General features: G+C 36.2%; 1 protein-coding gene across 1 annotated transcript; it reads right to left on the reverse strand.

Annotated features, from left to right (window-relative positions):
- Positions 1 to 1746: 1746 nt before the first annotated feature.
- On the reverse strand, positions 1747 to 25536 carry LOC117343234 (5-hydroxytryptamine receptor-like). The gene is made up of 2 exons (XM_033905571.1): positions 25099 to 25536; positions 1747 to 6238 (listed from the first exon to the last, which is right to left on the reverse strand). The coding sequence occupies exon 2, from the start codon at positions 5292 to 5294 to the stop codon at positions 3921 to 3923; it is 1374 nt and encodes a 457-aa protein (XP_033761462.1). The 5' UTR covers positions 5295 to 6238; positions 25099 to 25536; the 3' UTR covers positions 1747 to 3920.

Genomic DNA, 25536 nt, shown 5'->3' on the forward strand with positions numbered 1-25536 from the left:
TAACCATAGAAATATTAACAAGGTTGCCATAAAACATAATCAGTGTTACCATAGAAACATGATTTGATGTGGACGAGTCCAATTAATTTTATAGTGAAAAATGTATTAAAGTAACCAATCGAGTACCCTTCACTGGAATCGCGTTTTAATGAATCAATTCTACTCCTGAACTCATCGAAGTAAACACAAATTATAAACAGATACATGTTAATCATATTGGTGTTGCCTATTGCCATGAAGACTTTCGACTTTTGTTAAATGAGTTTAATTCGGGTCACAATTACACCCCGACCAAACATGATTCTGGCTGAAGTATGAAATGGCAACATTTCGCTACTTACTTACATGTATATATACAGGAAGTCAGGTAGGAATGCGTGGTAAACATGTCATGTTTTTATTGTGATTCTAAAGTTTCTAATAACAGCAAGGAAAAATCGTTATAAACTCTAATATAACCTCTTATAAACGTGACAGGAAAACAATAACCTAGCGTCATCTTATTGTTCTATACATGGTTTTTGTCTTCCTGACCCGGAACAGTAGTCATATTAAAACGATATAAGGACTCACCACGCTGCTTACTGTCCAAGTACCAGCAATACGTCATGTCAAATACCAGTATATCTGATAGCATGGAATAATGAAATACATAAATTCTAATGTCTATTTCGATTTGGCTTTGCTGTTCTTTTCTTTTGTTTATTTTCAACTGAACTTAAAAAAAATAAAAAATCCCGACCTCTTTACCAAGTTTCTAGTCTATCATATGCCGTAAATAAATGATAACTTTGCAGAACATTTTTGTATGCTTTAATAGTATTGGTTGTCGTAAATGCTACGTAACTATGAAATTAAGAAGACAAAAAACAAACAAAATTTAAAAAAGTCTAAATAAATAAACAAATAAATAAATTGAAATAACTGCCTTCTAAATGTAATTGCTATCAAACTCGAAACCTTTATTAATATTTTATATAGTATCATTTTGAAGTTATTGCTTAATGTGTTCGCGTAAAAGAATATACTTTCAACAGCCATAGATCGCTTAGCAACTGCTACAATCGGAAGACTCCTTCTGAGTATTTGTTCCTGTGCATATCGATACATAATACCTATTGTGTCACCATTAATACGAATAAAAGTAAGGTAAGAGTATTCCCATACAGGTTATGCTCGTGCAGGTCGAATAATATAGCATTAATACATGTTCTTTCATCGGAAAATGCCACTCTTTTTGGAAACCCCTGCAGAAATGATCAGTTGAAAGGAATTAATATAAGCTTTAAGTTTACTTTCCGATCCCTAATTATGGAAATGTGTGTATATTTGAATGAATTTTGAATAAAAATATTGTTAAACAAGTGATCAGTTGATTTCGTTTTCATGTTTGTGTTGGTAGTAAGACCTGATGAGGTCATTGTCCAGATATGGCATTAAGTCCGGACTTTGATTATCTGTTCATGATTAATTATTTGTACACACAACACTGCTGTTAACCCTTAATGACCATTATTGATAACCATATGATGTTCAGGTTGGCGATGTAATACATCAAAGGTTTATTTTTACCCAAACAGCAAACATGGAAGAACCAATCATCAGAGCACTTAGACTGGTCAACTATCTCTAGATTATGAAATAAAAAATACAATTCAGCTCTATAATTTCGGTTTCTATAAAGAAGGAATAGTCTAGGTTTAGAATTCATCTGAACAATTCTTTGCAAAAAAAGGAGGGGGGGTGGGGGGGGGGGGGGGGGGGGGGCTGATGGCATGTCTACAAAGCGCTGTAAAAATATCAACGTCACGATGGATGTTATTTTATGACATAATATGCGACTATAACTAAGATATAATTAATTAATACGAAAAGGCTGTTTCGTCTAGACAAGGTAATCGGTAACAGTGTCTCAGGCCAAACATCCGGACACAATTCCGGTCCGTATAATCATATCCGAGGCGGATACAATATCACGTATCGCTGTATTAAAGGTTAATTATCAGCTCGAATGATTTTCTTTGCGATAAAATCATATGTAATTACCGTTATACTCATCAAACATCCTAAATATTTATCAGTATATGTATCCGGTTTGTTTTGAAATACATGTTCAAAGTAGTGATGTTATTGAAACTGAAAGAGGACAACAAGCGTTCGGGTAATAATATCTAACAGTGAAAGGTCGGCTTGGCCTATATATAGGACAATGATAATCGGTAATATACCCCAAGGTGATAAGTGATACCAAATTTGCACCAACATGATAATCAACTCGGAAGACATCATTCCGATGACGTTTTATTCTGGAAAAAAATACTTGTTTATTTTGTGCATTCAAACAAAACTACCCATGTGTAACTGCAGCCCACAAACAACAGTGTAGTCAACAACAGAGGCCTTCCGAATATAATCATCAACATCACGACACAGCTCCATAGGTGTATTATATACTAGCAGGATGCAACATTGAAAACTCAACCCCATTTGGCACACAAGTCGGTACAAATCGACTTACTATTTTCAAAATAAAAATAAGACGACTTTTAATCAATAAAACATGTATATTGAAGAATAGGAAAATGTCCTGGGTGAGACAAATATACAACAATTGTATATATGATTTTATATATTTCCGTTTATCGTTAGATTAATAAAATCGATATAACGTATTCATAAAGCTGTTTTGCTATTTCTAGAGAATAGATTTTGGACCCCGTAACCTTGCTTAAGATAAATATCTTATGCCACAATACATTAGAATATGTAATTTAGAACTTTTAACAATTAACGCTTTACCTTGAGATGAAGTTAATGACATATTAATTGTGTGTTTCAATATTATTATATTCTTTAGTTTTGTCACAATGCGAATTTGCAGATACGAATTGCAAATTATAATTTCCTAACGCGATATCGGTCATATAACAACAAACACATTCTACTTTGATTCGTAGTTTGTGTACGTGACATTACCTATACAAATCATAAAATAGCTTTAGAATGCGACAATGGTAAATAATGATTCAATAGTTAAATGTGGAGCTTAACCTGACAATAGCAATAAAAATTACAAAGCACGAAGGGAAAATATCATTGTGCAGCGTCATATCACGACATTGTCTACATTCATAACTTCAGCGTGCAACTTAACTTAAACAAAACATTGCCCCAAAAAACCTATTAAATCCATCAAGCGTGCATCCAAAACGCCATATCGTCCAGACAAAAATATACTACTGTTAACATTTTAACAATCCAACAATACCCTAACGAAAGAGGTAAAGTTGTCAGTAAATCATCTTAAAAATAAATCAGCCAAACAAATATAAGCGGAGACTATTAATGTTTAGAAGATAATATGAACTCGTTCTCGTGTGAAAATGACTTGTTACGATGTCATGACGTTACGAGAATACAATACGATTCCTGTGACTCGAATGACAGACGTAGCGCCATCTATGGGTGTCTGTCATAGACGGCAATGGTATTTCGAACTCAATAAGGCGGTGTATACAGCAACACAGTTGTATTCATAGCACTGTTACCACGTAAACAAGGGAGACAGACATTGACAAGAACCACATTTGCAAGGTCGAGAGTTCCTCTGTGACATAATACATCAAATATTGCATGTTATATATATATATTAGTAATCTTACCATTGTTTTATAGAGTTTTATAGACCTGTATGTCTACACAAGTTCGAATCCGTTAGGATACATTATCATTCATATCACATGTACTTTGAACCAGCATCAACTGAACCAGAAACACAAGTGCTCCGGCATTCTGCATAATCCGACCAGATCCGTTACTTCCAAGAAGAGCCTGACTGAAGACTACAATTCCTCAGCTATTTGTCACCGTATTTCCATTGAACAGCACTTAGTAATAAGATATTTCAGCCCTCCGGATTTTCATCTCCGATATTTTTTAGAGTATTTTCCGAACAGAATTTTCTGGAAGGCATTACGAAACTCCGGACTGAAAATTGTATAAAGTATCGGATTCAGCAAGCTGTTAGCATATCCGAGCCAAAGTACAAAACTAAATAGTTCCCCGGGGATGTCCTCAGCGGCCTTGCCAACGAGGGGAGCAGTAAGTGCAATGATGAAAAATGGCAACCAGCAAATAATGAACGCTCCCGTAATGATGCCTAGAGTTCTAGCGGCTTTCCGTTCTCTTTTCATTTCTAATTTTTCTTTTTGCCTTTTTGGTTTGTCCTTCTCTTTGATGACTGTTTTTGGAAGCATTACCGATTTTGCATCATCGAATCCGTTCGATCCATTTGTGTTAACTTTAGAGTTTTCGTTCTTATCATTTAAATTTTCCATGCCGTTACAAGATGTTTCAGCCACAGTTATCTCCGTATTTTCACTGCTATTGTGGCCGTTGAATTTAGGCGAGTTGAAGAGCAGCTTGCTCTTAGATGAGTGCTCAGCTTTGATTTTCTCTTCAGCCTTTTTCAAACTTTTTTTATTAAAATTCTTCTTGCGTATTCGTCTCCGTGCGACTTGGAATATTTTAGCATATATGATCATCATAATTAATGTTGGAACGTAGAAGGCACAGAACGTGGAGAAGACAGTGTAACCGATGTCTTGACTTATGAGACACGTGCCCGTCAGAACGGGGCTGTTAGCCGGCTCCTTCCATCCGAACAATGGCGGGATCGAGATGCACATTCCCACCATCCAAGAGAGCGCTATCATAGAGAGTATCCGCTTTGCACTCCTGTTTCTTACATAGTCAATGTTTGTAACAGCCCAGTATCGGTCCACAGATATAGCTACCAAATGGAGGATAGAAGCAGTGCAACATAAAACGTCAAACGAAATCCACATATCACAAATTTCCGGTCTGAGGAACCACACAGTACTGATTTCATTAACGACACTGATTGGCATGACGAGAGTGGCGACCATTAGATCGGCCACGGCGAGCGAAAGGATGAGATAGTTAGCGACGTTATGAAGATTTTTCTCCAAGATGATGGCCGCTATGACAAACACGTTACCTATGATTGTCGCGAGAATCATGAGACCCAAAATGATAGAGGTCGTTATGAGGTGCTCTAAACTCTTAATTTGTGGGCCGAACCCCTGGAATCCGGACGTTCCGTTGTTGCCACCGAGCAGATCATAAGCTGTAGAATTAAACTCCGTTCCGGTAGTGCTCTCGTTCTGGCCAGGGACCGTGGACAAAGTGACACTTGAATAGGTGTCACTGGCGACCACACCCAGTATGGAAGCGTTGGCACCATTCTGGTGCAAAGATCCCATTATAAACATGGTTGCGTTTGCGACCGATAGCAGAGTAATCAAATTCTCTAAATCAGAATGTCTACCAACACCTGCACTGATGTTCCATTAAGAGGGAATGTTCGATGCTTTGTCAATGTTTTTGTGGGGATAAATGGGAATAAATTAGTTTCTACAGATTTTGCAGCGTATCCAACTTCCAATTGTAGAATTGTTTGAGCTCAATTTCAGACCCTGCTGAGAAATGACATTACACACCAAACACATCACCCCAAGTTTGATTTCGATAAATATCACATGAGATTTGTCAAAGTGCACAGTAACTTTCCCCAAATAAAATTATGTGTTCTCAATAGTCATCGATTAATGACCAATCAATCTTCGTTTTCATGAAAATAAAACTGCTTCGCTTTCAAAATTGTGTGTTGAACAAACGCGTTCTCGTCGTGGTCCTAGCATGTGCCGACTAATTATCCTTGTAACTTTTGATGGTAACGTTTCCCGTGTCCGCGTGAAGGTCGATGTTAAATTCCGGAGGTTTTTATTAAATTTGTTCCTGCAGTTTTCGCTCTTTGTACTGATGAGAAAACTTGAAATCGTAGCTTCCGTACAGAAACTTCCACATATAGCACATTTCAACACGCATCGGCAGCCATTTTGGTTCCGCACGTGAATTGTTTAACTTTTGAGAGTCAGTCCAAGGGTGAGCGCCGCTAAATACAGTGATCAGAAAGTCAAATTCACACGCGCTTACTGCTTATGACGTGTGGCTGAAAACAGGTCCACCGCGGGCGAAGGTCACGACCACAGATGGTACATTGACACCTCAAACAGAAATCCATGTCAGGTGCTTTCATGCGCAGAATCAGTCCTGCTGGAGTAGGTCTGCCCCAGGGGGTGTCTTTCCCATCGTGATGCACCGAAGCCAAACTGACCCTGTCACGGACAGATCATGAAGAAATCATCGAAAGCATCTGAAATGAGAAAATGTGAAAGACGTCATGTAATTGTGTGGAGATATATTGTACATACATTAGTACACATAGTATCAGAGTCAATTTCTATCTGACATTAATCTATAGGCCAGCGGTAATTGTTTGTGTATATGATCTCAGTTAAAACAGCAATTTAGATCCAGATACAATATTAATCAGACGATCTTGTGTAGTTAATTTTCTCTGAAAATAAAATTAAGTTAAGACATTATATGTATATATTCATGATTTGGTTACCAAGTGTGTAATTACCGCTTACCAAATAGAAGCTAGAGGGCCCTGTACATGTAAAAAAAACATTGATCTGTAATGCACCGATGCAGTAATAAGCAATCGTACATAGATGTGATGTGTTGTTCATAAAATAGTGATTACCTATCAACTATACAACACCATTATCTTATACAGTGTATACGTTAGGAAATTATCTGTCAATTAAAAAGACAATAATTCATCAGTCACGTATACAGTTCCAAACACAAAGCACATACGGCGGTGGTATTTATATCTAACCAATTAAGCGGTACATCAGTAGAGGCGATGTGTACCCGTTATTGAACAGCGAGCGAAGACAATGACAAGTGTCCTTTGGATATAGAATGGTCGATTTGCTGTGCTCGGTACGCGACGGAAGTCTATTGTGGCAAGAGTGATCGACAGCAATAAACATACCCAGGAGATGCCGCGACCTCCAGTGACGACATGGCGACACCATATGCGCATTGTGATATAACGCGACAACCACACGACCACGCCCACTGCAGGCATCGTCCGTGTGTACCCGTTTTAATAGCTAAGCATAGCAATGCTTCATGAATATCACATTATAGAACTATACGGATTTGAAAATTATTGTACAACTGAAATAAAATCTTCTGCTTATTTTAATATTTTCAGGTGTATTTAGACATAGCAAGAAGAACAACAAAATCCATGTCAAATGGATAGATCGAAATATCTCTCCTATGTACAGAGTAGCGTGCTACCATCTAAAGATCTTTAGAAATGACATAGCGCATTTAATTTGATCATTAAATATATCCACTTACTAGAAATAGTAAAGACAGGCAGAGAAACAAAACTTAATGGTGTTTAACTGTTCGCTGAGCGTTCGTGTGGTTTATCTAAGAGAACGATGAAGGCGAGTAATATTTTGTGGTATATCACCTAGAATATGTTTTGCATGTTAGTCAAGCAACCATTTAAGCATTCTGTAGTATTATATTTTACATGACATCTCAGTGCGTGTACTCTAAATAATAAGCTTCCTTTGAACAAATTACAGGTAAACATCGGTGCTTTTCAGGAATGGTTAAAAATGGCTGCTTATTTTCTATCCTATGTAAATTTTGAGCGCTGAATTATCAGACTTTACTACCCTTATGACAGATTGTTTTACAGATATAAATACATGTAGTATGCTTTGGTCCTGTAGTCTGTAAATACACCTTTCTTCTACCTCGTCTAAATATATACCTTTACTTCATTTAGCCATTATTTTGTCTTGTACCTGTACCTGTATGTAGGTTTTATTTTATCAATATTTGGGTTTTATAATTGTACCAGCAAGTTCGATTTAGCTTAAACAATATTTCATTGATTTTCAAATACTTACACACAACATCACACTATAAATCGTTTTATTGTATCGATAAATCGGTTTAGTATACCTTTGTGCATATATAAGTATATGTCTATGTTTACAGCATGCATTGTAATTAGAACGACTACTTCTTATTTTTGATTGATAGCGCTTTTGATATTTTATTTTTTCTGTAGATGAATTCCTCATCGAAACTATCTGGGCTAGCAGAATCTCTCGCGCAGGAAGTAAGGAGAGGTCCTGGAAGGATATTCCTTGTCGGTTTTCATCATTGGAACATATATCATCTAAGCATTTTGATTTTAGGCATTTTCTGTTTATCAAAAGATGTCATTTTGGATCGCCAAATTTTTACCGTAACCCTATAGTAACAGGAGTCAATTTTGTTAATCTTTTGATTAACAGAAAAGGCCTAGAATCAAAATGCCTAAACCTTAAGTTTGTGATCCCGTTTAACTTGAAATACAAATAACTAATGATAGTTTTTCATTGATATTTGAACCAACGGTTTAGTAATGATACCAACTTTTGGTGCAGAAAATTCAAAATACTGTGGCGATTTAGAGGGATGTTTAATCATTGTCGTCTAGATATTTCACAGAAAATGTCGATTGATGTAGATATTGCTAAATTTCCTCTTTTTATTCTAAACTATGCCATTTCAAACATGCCACTGAAACATTGTTATCATTTATTTGTGAGGCCGTATTCGCAAGGGGACGGCACCATGTGATAGCCTATCAGGCCATATCGAGCATGCAAGAAGCAAGTCACTAACCACTAACAAGTCCGAAAAAAACTACACAAGCCAAAAAATAGCCAATCAAGCCCATACATGTAACTAGCCGCATAAGTCCAAAATCTTATCACACAATTCCTTAACTAGCCACACAAGTCCAAAGATTATCACATAATCCATAACTAACCACACAAGTCCAAATTCTTATTATATAATTCCATAAGTAACCACATAAGTCCAAAATCTTATCACACAATTCCTTAACTAGCCGCATAAGTCCAAAATCTTATCACACAATTCCTTAACTAGCCACACAAGTCCAAAGATTATCACATAATTCCATAACTAACCACACAAGTCCAAACATTATCACACAATTCCATAACTAACCACACAAGTCCAAAATCTTATCACACAATTCCATAACTAACCACACAAGTCCAAACATTATCACATAATTCCATAACTAACCACACAAGTCCAAACATTATCACATAATTCCATAACTAACCACACAAGTCCAAACATTATCACATAATTCCATAACTAACCACACAAGTCCAAACATTGTCACATAATTCCATAACTAACCATACAAGTCCAAACATTATCACATAATTCCATAACTAACCACACAAGTCCAAACATTATCACATAATTCCATAACTAACCATACAAGTCCAAACATTATCACATAATTCCATAACTAACCACACAAGTCCAAAATCTTATTATTTAATTCCATAACTAACCACACAAGTCCAAAATCTTATTATTTAACTCCATAACTAACCATACAAGTCCAAACATTATCACATAATTCCATAACTAACCATACAAGTCCAAACATTATCACATAATTCCATAAGTAACCACACATTGTATATCTAACCAGACATCTTTAAACTAACCACAAAAATAAAAACCACATCAGTCATAAACTAACCACAAATTACGATACATGCCCTCGTTATTTGAGGCCATTCTGTAATTGTATAACATTTGAATGGACCCGTGAACTCAGCTCGATCAACATCTGTTGTCTATCCTATGGTCCGGTAGCTAAATAGCGTTTCCAGATGGTACCTGCTAAGACTTACTTATCTCATGGTCAATACAGTATTGTTACAGCCGTAGAAAGTGAAATATCGATACATTTGTAACTCCAGATCCGTACGTCGCTTCCTAGAATGTGCTAATACGCGATACATAGCATCCTTTAATTTCCGTTATTCGATTTTCCTCACCTTGCACTATATGTCGCGTAATGAAAGACACCACAACACTTATTAAGTTTGTTTTCAAAGGTAGCAACAATAGTCAGCTTTCAACAACTGGTATGCACGTAAACAGGATTGTAAGTGCATAACAACTATATATACTGACGGAATCTGATACGGAATAGTGTCATGTCCTGAATTATACATCTAATACGCATGTCAGGATCTATTACGTGTGTCACGGTTAATGTCTGGATGTAGATTTCATCATTCATTAGTGCTACTTAGCAAAAACATTGTGGACAATAAAGATATTGTTAAATTCACGTAAGTAATCTGATGATATTTCTTTTTATCTTTCGTTCACTTTATCAATATCGTACAGTCCCACCCCATGAGATACCTTATTCGAAATTAACAAGAAAAAATCTTTAAAACAGATAAACGGCATAGTTTATGCTGGTGGTTATAATGTAAAACTGCTGGTGAAAAAAATAATGAACTAATGCGTTTCAGCACGGATAACAAAATAATATCAGTTTGAATCATTTTTGGTGATAATAAGTCTGCATTTGAATCAGGAATATAATTTTATCAATGTGTCATTTGAAATGATACACCTACTTATTCAGCTTGCATTCAATCTTAACTTTGTTTCGTTTTTAACTGCATATCTACATTTTGCATTTACCGGTACATTGACCAATCACATACTACATCTTGACAAGTAAAGCCACCTTTCGCGTCATATCCGGGGCCAAAAGAATATTATACGGCTATGCCGAAAAATTAGATGTATCTTTGCTTCAATCATGTTTAAACATGTATTGTAGGGGTATAGACGCCGAACATATAATGTTTCATGGGCAAAGACAGCACAGCGTGTTTAACTCAGACCTCAACCCCTGAAAGTTAAAAACCCGAGACAAAATCTAAACAATTTGATGAACAGCATTTGGCTGATGGCATTCATAAATAAAGTTCTTGCCAACTGGACAAAGCAGGCATTCCTAGCATTCTGATCACAAGTCTAGTTTGTATGGATATAGGAGAACAATATATATCAATAAACATGTTATGGCTTACAAGGACACGGACTATCGTACAATATACCATTGTTTACAAGTGAATACTAAACATATCAGTGTAATTGTACACTGGAGTATATGTTAATGTAGCTTACCATTCGTAATATTTCAGCGATTTCCTTGACAATTCGAAAAGGTTATGTCATCGTAGAAAATTAAAAAAAATACCAGTTGTGCAGACGGCTGTATTTGTATTTGCTACGTTGGCACAGAGCTTGAGGTTCTGTTTTTATATTTATAAAGCTTTAATTACACTAATCATTAAGCCTCTAACGATAAAACATGTTAGCCATACTGTTAGACGCCAACAGAAACTCTTGACTGTTAAATGAAAAACCATAAAATACTTGCAGACATGAACAGTTTAATTGAACTTTTCATTGGATAATAAAATTGCCGTGAACTTTATTTCAGAATCCGAATGACGACTCCAGATAGAAATTCTCTTCTTTGTACAATGTTTGAGGCTTGATTAAAATCAATTAAGAAATAATGTGCTCGAGCCGAACGCTACGTCCATTCAAAGATTGGGTGACACATGTGACACACGGTGGTCAATAAAACAACCCAATTTTAAATAAAATACGAAGCATGAGAAGCTGGCATCGACTATCGACCTAAACACCGATCTTGTGTGTACCCGAAATATAACAAGAGATCCCAGAGGGATCTTGGCGCCCACCATTGAATGTTCTTCATAGGTTCCATGTCAGATTGATCTTTTCTCTACTTTTCTCTTCTTCTAAGTCTTACTAATCTGTGTAAACTCAGAAGAAACCTCTAGTACTTTTCAAACAAGGGAAACCTATATATAAAATTTAAGATTTAGGCACCTAGGGGAACCTATATATATGGAATTTGAGAAAGATTCCTTCAGTGCTTTCTGAGAAATAGTGATAACAAACTTCAATTGTCAAAATCCAAGATGGCTGCTTGTCGGCCATGTTGTTTTCCGATTGGTCTCAAAATGCAATATGCATAACTAGGCACCTGGGGGAACCTACATATGAAATTTCAGGAAGATCCCTTAATTAGTTTCTTAGTAATAGTGATAACCAGTTTCAATTTTCGAAATCCAAGATGGCTGCCTGTCGGCCATGTTGTTTTCTGATTGGTCTCAAAATGCAATATGCATAACTAAGCACCAAGGGGAACCTACATATGAAATTGGAGAAAGATCCAATCAGAACTTTTTCAGAAATAGCGATAACAAACTTCTATGGTCAAAATCCAAGATGGCTGCCTGTCGGCCATGTTGTTTTCCGATCAGTCCCAAAATGCGATATGCATTACTAGGCACCAAGGGGAACCTACATATGAAATTTGAGAAAGATCCCTTCAGTACTTTCTCAGAAATGGCAATAACAAACTTTAATGGTCAAAATCCAAGATGGCTGCCTGTCGGCCATATTGTTTTCCGATTGGTCTCAAAATGCTATATGCATAACTAAGCACCAAGGGGAACCTACATAACAAATATGAAAAAGATCCCTTTAGTACTTTCACAGAAATAGCGATAACAAACTTCAATTGTCAAAATCCAAGATGGCTGCCTGTCGGCCATGTTGTTTTCAGATCGGTCTCAAAATGCAATATGCATAACTAAGCACCAAGGGGAACCAACATATGAAATTTGAGAAAGATCCCTTCTGTGCTTTTTGAGAAATAGCGATAACAATCTTCAATTGTCAAAATCCAAGATGACTGCCTGTCGGCCATGTTGTTTTCCGATTGGTCTCATAATGCAATATGCATAACAAGGCACCAAGGGGAACCTACATATGAAATTTGAGAAAGATCCCTTCAGTACTTTCTTAGAAATAGCGATAACAAACTTCAATGGTCAAAATCCAAGATGGCTGCCCGTCGGCCATGTTGTTTTCTGATCGGTCCCAAAATGCAATATGCATAACTAGGCACCAAGGGAAACCAACATATGAAATTTGAGAAAGATCCCTTCAGCTCTTTCTCAGAAATAGCGATAACAAACTTCAATGGTCAAAATCCAAGATGGCTGCCTGTCGGCCATGTTGTTTTCCGATCGGTCCCAAAATGCAATATGCATAACAAGGCACCAAGGGAAACCAACATATGAAATTTGAGAAAGATCCCTTCAGCTCTTTCTCAGAAATAGCGATAACAAACTTCAATGGTCAAAATCCAAGATGGCTGCCTGTCGGCCATGTTGTTTTCCGATCGGTCCCAAAATGCAATATGCATAACAAGGCACCAAGGGGAACCTACATATGAAATTTGAGAAAAATCCCTTCAGTACTTTCTGAGGATTAGCGATAACAAGAATTGTTTACGGACGGACGGACGGACGGACGGACGGACGGACGACGGACCACGGACGCAGGGCGATTTGAATAGCCCACCATCTGATGATGGTGGGCTAAAAATATCAATACTGCCATATATAAGTTATACTTTTTAAAAATCACCGAGTCAATATTGAGTTTATGATAAAAACGTAGCACTGCCCTAATGTAAATTTTCTCAAGAAAAATATGATACTATCCCACCTTTTTTTGCAAGCAGGTTTCATATCCTTTATGAAAATAAAGGATTTTCGATTCGGTCAATATATTGTTATACCGACCTGGTAGAAACTAAACTATAAGCATCAGGCTTCACCCTTTGTCAATATTTGATTCTACCAATCGGTAAACAACTGTAACACCATGGTGACTTCACCAATGGCGCGTGATTGATCAATATATCTCGCGCTGCTGTTAATTATGCGCAATTAATTATTTCAATTTATTTGATGTGTGAATAAGGGTATATTTTATCGATGTACCATATGTGTCATTTTGTATTGATGGGCTGTTAAGCATTGCACATTACGTATAAAACTGTGAAGAAGACACCATTAATCACCGCAGATGCTGCATTTATAAACACAAATTGATGTGTTGTAGAGCATATGTTGTTTTATGTAATACACACCTGCATACACAATTACCATGCATGCGAGCGTATTAAATGGACTTTAACTTTCAAAAACAATGTAATGTTACAGTAACTATTTGTTTAAAATAAATAAATTTACTTAAGTACATGCAGTAATGTGTGTTTGTCATAAGCAAACATTTCAAAGCAAGAGATAAATGCTGAAAAGTATACAAAATAAATGTTATATGTATATAAATTATGAAGCGTGTCGTTGGTAGGCACGTGTTATATATACGCACACGACGTCACCAAAATCATGCCACGTGCTCTTGTGATGAAGCAAGGACCTGGGGTGCCGCACCCCCGCCTCCCAAAGGTATGGTACTGGTATGACTCAACCTCTTGGATACAAAGCGTGCCAGCACGAGACATAGATTGTTACCCGCCAGGTACAATGCTAATTAAATTTCACATACGCTACCAACAACGTTCGGTTATCCGTTGTGTAAAATTACTTATTTTTAATCAAATAATGTAGTGACATTATCGGGTACTAAAGTAGTGTTTGTTATGTTCGTAATTCATCTCGAGGAATAAGTGTGCTTTATGAAACCTCACATACATTGTCATTAATTACGTCTTCGCATGCAGCTCGGCACCGACGAATAATTAAAATGCCGGAAATGAAGCAAGGATCATTTTAAATAACAAAAACGTATACCGCTATCTATGTCCTTAGTAAATGTTTATTGTTATCTTAGATCGCTCCTGAGAGTTCGTTCTCGTCTTGAAGTAAATAACAACTCTTTATTGTGTGTTAATTTCTATTAATTAGGTATTTTTATTAGAAATTTTGGTTTGGTTTGGTTTATTTTGTTTAACGTTCTATTAACAGTCAGGTCATTTAAGGACGGCCTCCCGTGCGTGCGACATGCATGCATATGGTGAGTGCGTATGTGTGTTTTGGGAGGCTGTGATATGTTCGTGTTAAGTCTCCTTGTGATAGGCCGGAACTTTTGCCGATTTATAGTGCTACCTCACTGGAGCATGCTGCCGAAGACACCCAGCAGGACACCCCACCCGGTCACATTATACTGACGACGGACGAACCAGTCGTCCCACTCCCAATATGCTGAGAGCTAAGCAGGAGTAGCAACTACCATTTTTAAATACTCTGGTATGTCTCAGCTAGGGGACAGAACCCAAAGCCTTCCTTACAGCGGCGAACGCTCAACTAAAGGCCAAAAGTGAGGCAATGTCAAGGGAGACATTAGGAAGAAGAAAGTTGTTCAGAAAGAAGAGAAAAGATAAGATCCCAAATTTAGTCGCCTCCTACGATCATGCAATGGGGGCAGCAGGTACAATTCTTACGCCCTACCTGCAGGGCAGTAATTAAAAATTCAAATTAGAAGTTTTTCAAAGCGTACAAAACGTTGGTAATATTCAATAGAGTCTATTGGTTAGGATTAAACCGTCCTCGCAGGTAGCACGGTCTTTTCTGATCATTGTGATGCGCTAAAAGGATTTTAACTGTAAAAACCACTACTGGGAAATATTATCAGGCGTAAAATTAGAAAAATATATATCATAAAACTTTTTTCAAAATGACGAAAATTCAAAATGTCCACAACTGTGTTTTGGAAATACTCAGATCAGTGTAAAACAATAACATTACAATTTAATCCTACAAGAATATATATATATTAGTAAAGGCCCATAATCAACTGCTGACCGATCACTCTTACCCAAGTAACTCAATTAAGTTTCCCCAGTTAAGCATCAAACGAGCAAAAATAGTGTTTTAAAACCCGTAAACATATATCTATAGAATAGTCTTTACCGTATAGGCTAGTGCATGGCTATATCTAGAATCCATTTCACTATTCATAATAAGAAATTACCATTTAATGCGCATGGAATATACAGTTAGCTTTGCTGTAAGAAACTACGGTGGGACTGGAGGGAGTTGATATAATAATTATACTTTAAAAAAAAAAAGAAAACAAGCAAAAAAAAACCAAAAACAACAACAAAAACCAATAAACATAAAACAAAAAAAACAACACTGGAAACAGCGGGTTGTCTTACTCTGTGGTAAAGCTAATTGGCTACACTAACGCAGAGTGATTACGCAAATGTTACATGTTAGAAAAATTATTCTTCGAGATGGTCTAGGTAAAAGTAACTACCAACCTCGTATTACAAAATACATGATGTACCTATACCAAGGACCCCTCGTGCCTTTCCAGACTCTGTTCAAATAATAACCAGCAAATAACGACGGTTTAATGCTCTGTATAGGATAACACTAATACAACACGGGGTTCGGATCGTAACCACATATTTAACGACCATACAAAAGTGCCTCCGGTATGTTCAAAACGTCCGTAGGATGTAATCACACTTGACATTTCCATTCTCTGTCCAATCACTTCCGCTAAGATCACGTGCACTCTTACACATATTAACTTCTCTATGTTATCACGGGCACAGTAATAACCTGAAAGGGGGTCCAATTCTTATCAACGTTTTTTTTTTTACTTTATCAATTATTGTTAGCGTCTTGTCATAAAATATATCACCTAATAAATAAAATCAAAGCTGGTCTAAACCAGTAAATTTGACTGTGTATGATTTCTAAACCACTCAATTACCGACCTACATTTTAAGTGCTTTAGGTAGTGATAATAATTTTACTGTAACCAAAACCATGTAGTGATCTTATTGACGTTGAGGTTATCTATACAAAGTGGTGATCTAGTTTGAAAGCTTTACGTTCCATTGGCAAAGTCGAGCAGCGCTGTAAGTATAAAGTTGAAGGGGATATCATAACGAAAGAAAGTCTTCGTATGCATTTCAGTGTGTTATGACAACCACACCGGCTCCATTGAAAGTGGCAGGCCGAGCTATCTCAGGGTGCAGTAATTATGTAACGGTATTTCTGTTATCATCCACATAACCTTTTGATTCTGCAGTTTTGTTTGACCTTGTGAACGTTTCCTGTTATAAATGTCACACAAAGCCTGTCAACAGATATCAACTGCTGTACTAGCTTGAAGACCCTACCTTACACTTCCTTGAACACGATAACGGTTTATTGAATACAATAATAACTCATACTTCATTTAAGTTATGGATCATTTATTCTTTTGTCCTTTATTGTCCCCAATTATTGTATATTCATGTCAATTAACTACAACAGAGAGATCATATTTATATTTGTTATTGTGACCAATATATTTACCCTCTTCGATAACAAACTTGATCATGGTGACCTAGATGTTTGATTATCCTGGCGATCTGCCTTTATACACTCTCCGATGAATACTCGTTCAGTATGATTTAGATGTTGATCTGTATTGGTCCATAGATTTGTGGCATGCTTCTGTAATTAACACAGTTCACATTAACGATTACCAAATATGGATCTTATCATTCATATAATTCCGTATTTGATGGGTTTGGGTAATGTGTGAACTGTCTCTCTTTTATTATATGTTCTGATATACTGAGAATCTGGTACACGCTATATATCTACTAACATTCAAACCAACATCTGCAAGCAATTGACATCAGATATAATGTAACACATTAATCTCACAGTTAGTGTTTTCTAGGTACTATGTATGTCGATGACATATGACAAGGTATAGTGCTGCTGTTGAGTTCCATGAAAATCATTTAAATAAATATTTATTAGGTGATCGGTTTCAGAACTATTTTCGCAACTTCGAATGTATACAGACTTAAATTACTGAGAATCAAATAACACATTTGCTAGCCTTGCTAACATGCATCCGATAAATGATTTGCACTGATAATCTTAAAAGTTTATCTGTATATACCTACATTTCTATTTACAACTTTATTGTAATCAAAAATCATATCGATTTGGTTTAGTTTTGCATTGTTTAAAGTCCTACATCAAAGATTATTTAAGGACGGTCTCCTCTGTTTGCGGGCTTTGGTTTGGATGGCTGCGATATGTTCGCGCGTGTCTCCTTGTAATAACGCGAAACTGATGTCGATTTTACAGTGCTACCTCAATGAAGCATATTACTTATAAAACATCAAGCAGGACAGCCCTCCCGATTACATTATACTGACAACTGGCGAACCAGTTCCTGAAGTTCTGGGTGTCAACTAGGAGTAGTAGCTACCATACTCATAGCCTCTGGTACATGTATGTCTCGGCCAGGGGACAGATAGGTCAACAGCTACATAGGGATATTCCAGTGCCACCACGTAAGCAAAACGTCACAGTAACCTATGTATATAACCAATTAGTTCCGACTGCCTTAATTAAAACCGTCCCATAGTCGCTATGATAACGTATATTGGACGTAAACAGTTTCTAACTAGTTGCATTGGTTTTCAATATATTATATTAACCGAACTGTATAGAAATTTGTAGGATGGTAAGAAGTACGAGTCGGAGCAGACAGACAGCCTGCTGATGCCAGACCTACAATGCACGTGCTTGACGTAGCCCATGCTGACAACAAATGTGTTCATTCCATTAGGTGACCGTGTTCCGAGGCTGATATTAGATTTAGTATGGTATTCATTGTATTATGTTTACAATTCACAAGCTGCAATTTTTATTTTAGTTTAGTTATTACAATTATCATATTTCCTTAATGATAGTGAAAACCCTCTAAAATTGTAAAAATGAATCAATGGGCAACAACCAGTAATGTGAATGGTAGAACAGAGGAGAGATTGCAGTACCGAAGAACTGAAGCAAAATTATTAACAGTGGCTTATAAAGACTACCACTGAGAAGGTGATTAGCTTAATCACTTGATTAGTGAAAATTTCATTTCTCCTTTACTTCAAAACCTGTTTGTGTGAATTCCTTAAAATAGGTAACTCGAAAGAGACTAACGAGTGCTATAGTTTGATAACATTTTGTCAAGTTAGTTTCACCAGAAATGATTTTTATCGGGATTTTTAAATTGTTATAAAACTGTACCTAATCACCCTTTGAACAATTTGGCCCACGAATTGGTGGCACATCAAACCATCAAGAGGCAGAGAAAGCAAATCAGCATGTTAGAATATATGTGCATTGTATAGAACACGACGGGATGTTTTGTTATAATGCTTAGCGGTCTATCAATAGCTATGATCATTTTAGGACGGCCTCCCATGTATACGAGATGCATGCGTTAAGTGTATGTTTGTGTGTTTTGGAAGGCTGTGGTATGTTTGTGTTTGTTTCCTTGTGATAGCGCGGAATAGTTGCAGAATTTACAGTACTATAGGACAGAATCTGAGGACAGCCAGGACACCACATCCGGTCACATCATACTGACATTGTGTGAACCAGTTCTCCTGCTTTCAAAAATCTTTAGACTCTAAACATCAAATATCAGTAACTGATAACTTAATATAAAATATAAACAATGGGACCACTATTAATTATCAGAAACTTATGATATATCAAAATATTGACATAGGAGGTAATTTTGATATATGAAATAACAGCAACATAACTCATATCCCAAGAATAGGACCAACAGGAGAACACCCAAATTGTTAGGAATTTAAGATGTTTCAGAACACACAAAAAACAATTAATTGAGAAATAATAAAATTCAAAATCGAGAAAAAAAAAATCAAAGTAAAAGACATCATGACTTCTATAAAGTTGACAACTATGACACGGTAAAGTCGGGGAGATAGGCCTCGGTAGAGTTAACAGTACATAGCTTTGCTGGATATTACAGGACATTAAAACATACCCAGGTATACAACGTGCTTGCAGAAATGATAAATGAAACATTATCGTCAAATTTCTGAATTCATGCTGATTTAAAGAGAACCTCCAAAAGAAAACATCACTGTACAGACTGTTCGTGTAATTATACAGTTGGCATCAACTTTGGAGGACACAAAAGAGCATTGCTGTGAAATTCGGTCATAATTCACTGATAAATGTCTTTACTCGCCAAGCCTTCTTCAAGCACTGGGTGTGTGTAGGTTATCAGCATACAAACCACTGAGGAACAACTCCTAAATACTTATTATAGGACCCCCAGCATAGCTTACACGCTCTGGAAATCATCATTCTGATAACGTAATATGTTCACAAGTTTTGATACGAAAATAAGATGGTTTAGGTTTAGAATAGATGCCATTTGAACAATGTATTCCCCCGATTCAAGTAATAAGTATTGTTTATTTTTCGGATTAAATATATATTACGGTATCTAATTGATATCTGTCAAATAAAGTGAGGTCGTAATGAACGTGATACCGATAGAAAAAAACAAAAACCGCCCTAATATAAAAAAAAAAAGTAATTCAACGCAAAAAAACAAACACTTACTAAAGATATTGTTTTGGGGTTGTTTTTTTTTTTTTGGGGAGGGGGGGGGGGGGGGGGTCAAAATGAGGATTCAGGGTCCAATGAAGAAATCCCCATGCTTAATATGCCCCGTTTCCGAATAAGAAGGCACTGTCTAGAAATACATTACGTGTTGGTAAGAACGCTTTTATATCTAACATATGATATATTCTTACACGTGTCGTTAATTTATTACTTATTACAATTGATTCTTTATGGAGATACGGCCAAAGATTGATAATCCATCAACAGGTTAATGTCAATAATGTATGGCAAAATGTGTTCATCGAACAGGGAGTAAGACAAACAATGTTTACACTCAAAATGACAATCAGAAAGGCTACCCAGTATGTTCCTAAACAATTATATCTACAGTAAAGGGGAAATATCCCGAAACCCCCATAGTGTTACAAAACATTACCCTATGCTGATATTATTGTAAGGTCAGATCAAAGCCTCCCTGTACATTGGCGATTCCTTGATTAACCACAAACCACATTTAACATTAAAGCTATTAACCACTGTACAGTATGACCGGGTGGGACATTTTAGTTTGATGGATTAGCATCAGCATGTTGTGCCAGTATGACGTCAGAAGATACATTATTGTACGAAACCGAAACTAGGTAGCCGTATATGAAGCCACCAAGCCCATACAAATAATTTATAAGTTTACAAATCCAGAACAATATTTCAATGACAAAAAGTTTAAAGGTTCACAGAAGCTAAATGTAAGACGATCATCAGTATTGCTACGCAACTTGATTGTATATAACGTATCCGACCATTAGGTCAGTGGTATTACGTACAAAGAAGGCATTGTCCTGATATGTGGACATTTCAAATTCAGTCTCCGAAATGCCAAAAGCAAAGCTCTAAATAATGTAGTAGGATTAGTAATGTGTAATGAATTGCTTGGCTTTTTAATATTAAAGCTTTCCTAAAACAGAGTATTTACTATATCTTGGTTTGGTTTGGTTTGTTTTGTTTAACGTCCTATTAACAGCAAGGGTCATTTAAGGACGTGCCACGTTTTGGAGGTGGAGGAAAGCCGGAGTACCCGGAGAAAAACCAGTCAGTACCTGGCAACTGCCCCACGTAGGTTTCGAACTCGCAACCCAGTGGTGGAGGGCTAGTGATAAAGTGTCTGGACGCCTTAACCACTCGGCAACCGCGGCCCCGTTACTATATCTACTCTCCTTTAAGAGAGTATTCACTTCGTCTTCTTTCCTAAAACAGAATATTTACTTTATCTACTTTCCTAAACTGAGTATTCACTTTATCTATTTTCCTAAAACTGAGTACTTTATCTACTTCCCTAAAAGAGAGCATTCATAATATCTATATATATTGATGTAGTTTTTATATGTTATCCTTATATATATCATAGCGCAATCATTACTATTTGTGTGTAATGTTATAAATACGATTTAAACATTTCTGTTTCCCGTCGGAGACACCAAGTGTGTGATGTACACAATGTACGTTATATGACAGTTATCCTTTCAGCCGTCAATTGACAACTTCTAGTGAAATATTCACGCACTAACTGTTATGTTGTGAATTTCCCTAACAACGTGGCAAATATGTTGTCAAAATCGTTCATATAAAAGCATTTTTATGTCGATATTCTTAAAGTCTATGTCGATAGAATTGATCAGATAAGCCGACACATTCTTGAATAACGTCATTTATTAGCCCAAGTCATAATACGTAATGTAGTAAATAAACACTATTGATAGAAATATGTCATGGAGTACATGTGTGACTACTACAGAGAGGGTAGATATTAAACCAAATTGATTGTAAAAAAGAACAGGATACACTTAGTCATAGTCCAGGATCATAAACAAATCCTAAATGTTTTTCATAATCATGGAGCCAGAACTTCCGGTAAACTAAATCCTTGTTGTTGACAAACGTTTTTTCCCGTTAGAGCTATGGTATCACGCAGGTCTGATACTGTTAGGTCGAGGACGACTCTTTTGGATGTTATGTATAATCACCCTGTAATCAATGACACGTTGTTAACATTAAGCGAATAGGTTGTGTAGTTAACCGTATGTATGTACGGAAATGTGGCAGGGACATTGTTTGGTTTATCTTTATCGACCTCCTTAAGCAATATTAGTTATTTGATATTGATAAATGAAATTTCGTAGATATAATCAAAACTTGTCTTTGTGTGAACGATAAAAGAAAAGCTTCATCAGGGTCGATTGCAATATTTATGATAATACATGCACGTTTGATGTGACAGCTATAGCAAATTAAACCCTCTCTGTGAAAATCAACCACATATAACAAAAACCTATACACTAAAAAATAACAAAAATATGTTTGCTCGAATATATTCACAGATAAAGTTGTTGGTTCTTCAACATGGCGTTTGTAGCATTTGACCTTAGGATGACAGATAAATATTTTGAAATAGTATTACGGACTAAACTGTTCTCGTTACGTATATCACCATGGGAGTGGCCAGGTGTTTGGGAATATCGAAGTTCGATTAGCAACCACCTTTTGTGTCAACCACGCAATACTGACCCCACTAATTCACTGTTGACAGCTGGTGATTACTCTAGTCGGCATTAATATTATCACCTCTTACTTGTAACCAGGGGCACTACACGAGGGATGACCAAATTAGATCTATATATGCTCAGCGACCAACACCATCTCGAGGTCTGGATGTGGAAGGTGACAGAGTCATTGACATTTGGCAAATTGCAGACCATAGTTGGTAGTATGTGTGTGTAGCGTAATGAAGAAAAACGAGAATGCTGCTTTAGTCACATATCTGATATGTAATTAAAATTGGTCACACATAAATAATTACTATAAATATTAATTTGATTACAGAACCGTTACGGGGTCCCACAAATATTTCAGTTCAAAAGTATTCAACTAAAACTATAAGGAGACTTGAAGTAACAGTTTGATTCTATTGATATAAGTTCACTAACATAATCAGCTTCTCCAAGCTAAGCTCTTACACACAGGAGAGGGGATATCAGCAGCTGATATGATAAATTGAATATGACCTGTAGAATTACAGTAGAAAAGGCAGATTTAATAGAGAACATGTGCTTTAAATAAAGTCATAAAGCTTTTAATAAATACTACAGATTTACAATAAGTAAGTTGTTATTCGTAATTAAAACACAGTTTTAGTTCATCCTCATTTATATAACCTTCTGAAGTATCCCAGGTCAACAAATGCAAGTTTAGGTAATTTAGTCATGTGTAATTTTCATGAAAACTAGTTCGGTTCAGGATACGGTACGGAATAGGCAATTAACTTCGCTATTTTTAAAATGAATCGCAATTAAGGCTATAGATACCAACATATATCAAGTTTTATAACACATGCCCTAATATATTTTTATCTTAATATGATAATTGCTACTGTTCCGAGTAGAACAGATGGTATACCTTTTCATATGTAGTATTATTTTTTCGAAAATATGAAATATCCATCACCTGGTTGTAACCTTCCGATGTGTAACGATCACTGAGTCTACAGTAAGAAAGTCCTAACAACAAGAATCAGGTCAACAAACCATGATCACACGTAGCATTTACCACAAAATGTGAGCCAAAACAAAAACAGAATCTGAACTACGAGTATTGAGTAAACAAAGAAAGACAGAATATTAACTACGAACATTGAGTCAACAAAAAAAAGTCAATTTGTCAATTACGACAATTGGGTCAACAATCAAAAACATAATTAAACTTCGAAAATTGAATCAATAAAGAAAAACATCATCTTAATCATAAATATTGAGTAGACACAGAAAGAACATTTTCTACAAAAACTGAGTCAACAATGAAAAACAAAAAAATTAACTTCAAATATTGAGTCAGCAAAGAAAATCTGAATCACAACTACGAACATTGAGTCAACAACGAAAAACAATTTGTCAACTACGACAATTGGGTCAACAATAAACATACAATTTAACCATAAATATTGTGTCAACAAAGAAAGACAGAATTTTCTCTACAAATATTGAATCAAGAAATTTAGATAACACATAACAGTTATCACAAAATATGAGTAAAAAGGAAAAACAGAATCTAAACTGCGAGTAGTGAGTAAACAAAGAAAGACGGAATCTTAACTACGAACATTGAGTCAACAGAGAAGAACTTAATCTTAACTAAACATATTGAGTCACCAAGAAAAACATCATTTTAACTACGAAAATGTTATCAACAAAGAAAGACAAAATCGTAACTACGATGATTGAATCAACAAAGAAAAAGAGAATCTTAACTACGAACATTGCGTCAGCAAAGAAACTCAGAATCTTGACTAGGAGTATTAAGTCAACAACGAAAAACAGAATCTTAACCACAAATATTGAGTCAACAAAGAAAGACTGAATCTTAACTTGCGCCAACAACATCTCATAACCCTACAATTCCTTTTACAATGAGAGACAACCAATACATTGTTTAACATGTAAAAGTCGTGGCCAATGTTAATTGAGGTACACAACTAAATCCATAAACAGAACTACAAAGTAGAAACATCACAAACGTCACATTATATTTTGAACATTTGTTTAGTAACAGCATACATCTGCCATACAATGATTGGAAACAACTTTCAGTGCCACTTTCTACATGACTGCTACCGTGGGAAAACTAGACAATCTGAAGTCTTCACGAAAACTGCATACAACGGCTCTTAACTTCAAAGAGTTGTGAGATGACAAATTTATATATTTATGTGCTCCAATATTACCGCTGCCCACACCAAATTTTGTATCTACCAAGAGGCCTGACACAGTAAAATAGTACGTGTTTGTAACATTTAAATGCCACAAATGTTCCTGATAACAATATATTGCGGAAACGTTTTGATTGTTAAGTTCCCTTAACTTTCATACTGCTTTAAATGAACCTGAAGCAAAGTATGTGTACTTACTTTTAATTGCCGGTCAAAATATCTTTGAAGATCTCCAAGATTCAAATAATTTGTTTCGATCACAATAATCACAAATTTATCACGTAGAACACACATTAGCACCAGTGATGAGGCTAACTACACGACCGACCTACATGTAATCCCTGGTCACAATGTCCTTTACTGTTTATATAAACACAGACATCAGCTCCACGTGTAGTAGGCGGTATTAGCAGGTCACATGCTTTCATTGCCGTTCGGCACGCGGGTGTCTGTGTTATGGTACGTAATCATTACACAGCCGCGTCACCGCTTCAAACTTGAATTGACCACATATGTTACATAGCACACTTGTGTATTTGTGCTAGCATGCCAGTGTTTTTATCCATTGGTTCGTTAGCGCCGGACATCCCGCTAGTGCTGGTGATGCTGTGTCGGAATGACTTGAGCTGGCATGCT

Source organism: Pecten maximus, chromosome 15 (assembly GCF_902652985.1).
Source record: "Pecten maximus chromosome 15, xPecMax1.1, whole genome shotgun sequence".
Taxonomy (NCBI): Eukaryota; Metazoa; Mollusca; class Bivalvia; order Pectinida; family Pectinidae; genus Pecten; species Pecten maximus.